At 31.0% G+C, this 2,545-nt stretch overlaps 1 protein-coding gene across 1 annotated transcript in view; it reads left to right on the top strand.

Annotated features, from left to right (window-relative positions):
* LOC141290648 (uncharacterized) overlaps positions 1 to 2,010 on the top strand; it is a 74,392-nt gene extending 72,382 nt beyond the window's left edge. Inside the window, exons 7-8 of the mRNA XM_073822753.1 lie at positions 1,799 to 1,918; positions 1,988 to 2,010. Coding sequence (XP_073678854.1) covers positions 1,799 to 1,918; positions 1,988 to 2,010 — 143 coding nt within the window. The remainder of the gene's footprint in view (positions 1 to 1,798; positions 1,919 to 1,987) is intronic.
* Positions 2,011 to 2,545: the final 535 nt, after the last annotated feature.

Consider the following 2,545-nt stretch of genomic DNA (forward strand, 5'->3'; position numbering starts at 1 on the left):
TTAATGTATTCTTTAAAAAGAGAACAAACTTAAGGATGTGCTTAAGTCTGACAGGTCTGTGCTCGAAAAGTGATTAAACTGGTAATAAAATGGATAATAAATATAATTTAGCACCATAAAATCTCCTAAAAATATAAAACATTTAATGAAAAAATTAGCAAACTAAATATAGTACATTAATTTTACTGAATGCCATGTAAGCAGGCATATGTAGAAATATGTAGCAAAATTAAATAAGTTTATACTTAAAAACAAGAAAAACATTTTTTTTTTTTGCAGCGTAGTGAAGAACAAGATGCTTAAGCCTGACAGGTCTGTGCTCGAAAAGTGATTAAACAGGTAATAAATGGATCATAAATATTCCATAAATATAATTTACTACCATAAAATGGCTTACAATATTAAGTCTTGTTTTCTAAAAGTGCGTAGCAAAATAAAGTGAGTTTATGCTTAAAAACAAACAAAAAAAATATCTGCCATTGAAATCAGAAAAATGAATGTCATTTAAAAGGGAAAGCAAGTTTATTTTTCTGACCCGCTGGCAGATATTTTCCTCTTGTTTTGTGTAAAATAACTCAATTTTGAGCATATTTTCATCGTTTTGCTTCTTGGGTGATTCTGTCTTGATTTAAGAATGCTTTTGTACTAGAAAACACTACAAAAACATGGAAAAAAAAAAACATTTTTTGCAGCATACAAACCTTTGTACTGAAAATCTTAAGGTTTTATTTATTTTAGATTAATATTTATTTAATTTTATATATAAAATAAATTATTTTAGTTTACATATAAACAAATACATTTTATTAGCATTTTTTAATCATTATTTTTTCATTTTTTTTATGTCAGCAATAATCTGCCAAATATCTTCTTTAAAAGAGACCAAACTTAACGATGTGCTTAATTCTGACAGTTGGATTTATTTTTTCTTTAGGTCTGTGCGCGAAAAGTGATAAAACAAGTAATAAATGAATCATAACTATTCCATAAATATGATTTAATACAAAAAAGTCCCTAAAAATACAAAATATTAAAAACTAAGATATGGTAAATCATTTTATTGGGGGGAAAAAAACACATTTCTGATTGCCATGCACCCGCAGGTTAAACCAAAATGCACTTACTTGAGAAGCAAAATTACAATATTAAGTCTTGTTTTCTAAAAATATGCAAAATTAGGTGAGATTATGCTTAAAGCAAGAAAAAAAGCATCTGCTGTTAGCAGGATCAGAAAAATAAATGTAATTTAAAAGGAAAAGCAAGTTTGTTTTTCTGACCTGCTGGCAGATACTTTCTTCTTGTTTTGTGTAAAATAACTCAATTTTGAGCATTTTTTTCATCGTTTTGCTTCTCGAGTGATTCCGTCTTGATTTAGAAATGCTATTGTACTAGAAAACGAAACAAAAACACTGAGAAAAAAAAATTGCAGCATACAGACTCTTGTACTGAACAACGATCTCATCATGTTGGAAAACATGACCAGGTTTAAGTCTAAGACACTAGTTAAAATGAATGGCTTTTAATTTAACTATTATGCTACCATTTTTTTGAACTGAATTAAATGCAAGTAGTGTTTTCACTCAAATGTTGAGAGCCTATTGTATACGATGCATGAATATTTATAGAGCAGCGTGGCGGTGACGCAGGACTGGCTATATGAAGGCAACAAAGGCTTTGCGCATAAACTAGCTGTGATATTGCACTAGGATTACTCAGCATCCCAAACAGCGAGCTCTTTTGTTGGTTCACAAAGCTCTTGGTACATTCACAAGGGCAGATCTCTGTCTCTCTCTCTCAGTCCGTGAGCTCCGTGCAGCCTTTCCCAGCGGCGTCCCGCGAGCCACAGACATGCCAGGCCAGGTGATTGGATGCTGTTATGTGTGTCAAGGTGCTGGAGCTCAGTGGCTGAGGGCAGCTGGTCAGTCCTGCACCTTGTTTTTTTTTTTTTTTTTTTTTTTTACCTTGTATTTTTTTCATTTTCCTGCAGCCAAAGCAATGAGAGGAGAATAATGGCTCCTCAAGGGCAAAATGAACACAGCTTCCTGTGTGTCTCAGCAAAAAGAAACAATTTTATCCTAACCCATCTGTCGAAATCTCTGGGAATTAAAGAAATAGATCATCCTAAGATGCTAATTCATTTAGTCTCCCTTGTGTTGCAACAAACTCCACTTTCTTCTGAGGAACAGAAAAGAAAGATTTTGAACTATGTAGACTGACAAATGAAATTTCACAATTACAAAAACAGATTAACACATTCAATTAAAAATAAAACGGTTATTTGGGAAAACTGAAATAGTATTTTCTTGTAAAACAAACTCCAATATTCTTATTTTACAGTGTATTTGGTTTCTTTTTCCATTATAATAATTGAATAAAATGGTATAGAAATGATTTTCAGTTAGAAATTGCTAGTAAATTTCACAAACCATTGCAAAGTAACAAGTAACAAACTGAATTACATTTTTTAAAGTATACTGTAAAAAAAAACACAATTTGTTGAGTAAACTTAAAATAATTTGTTACCCTTAGATATTTGAATATTTGC

The sequence above is a fragment of the Garra rufa genome, chromosome 18 (genome assembly GCF_049309525.1).
Source record: "Garra rufa chromosome 18, GarRuf1.0, whole genome shotgun sequence".
Taxonomy (NCBI): domain Eukaryota; kingdom Metazoa; phylum Chordata; class Actinopteri; order Cypriniformes; family Cyprinidae; genus Garra; species Garra rufa.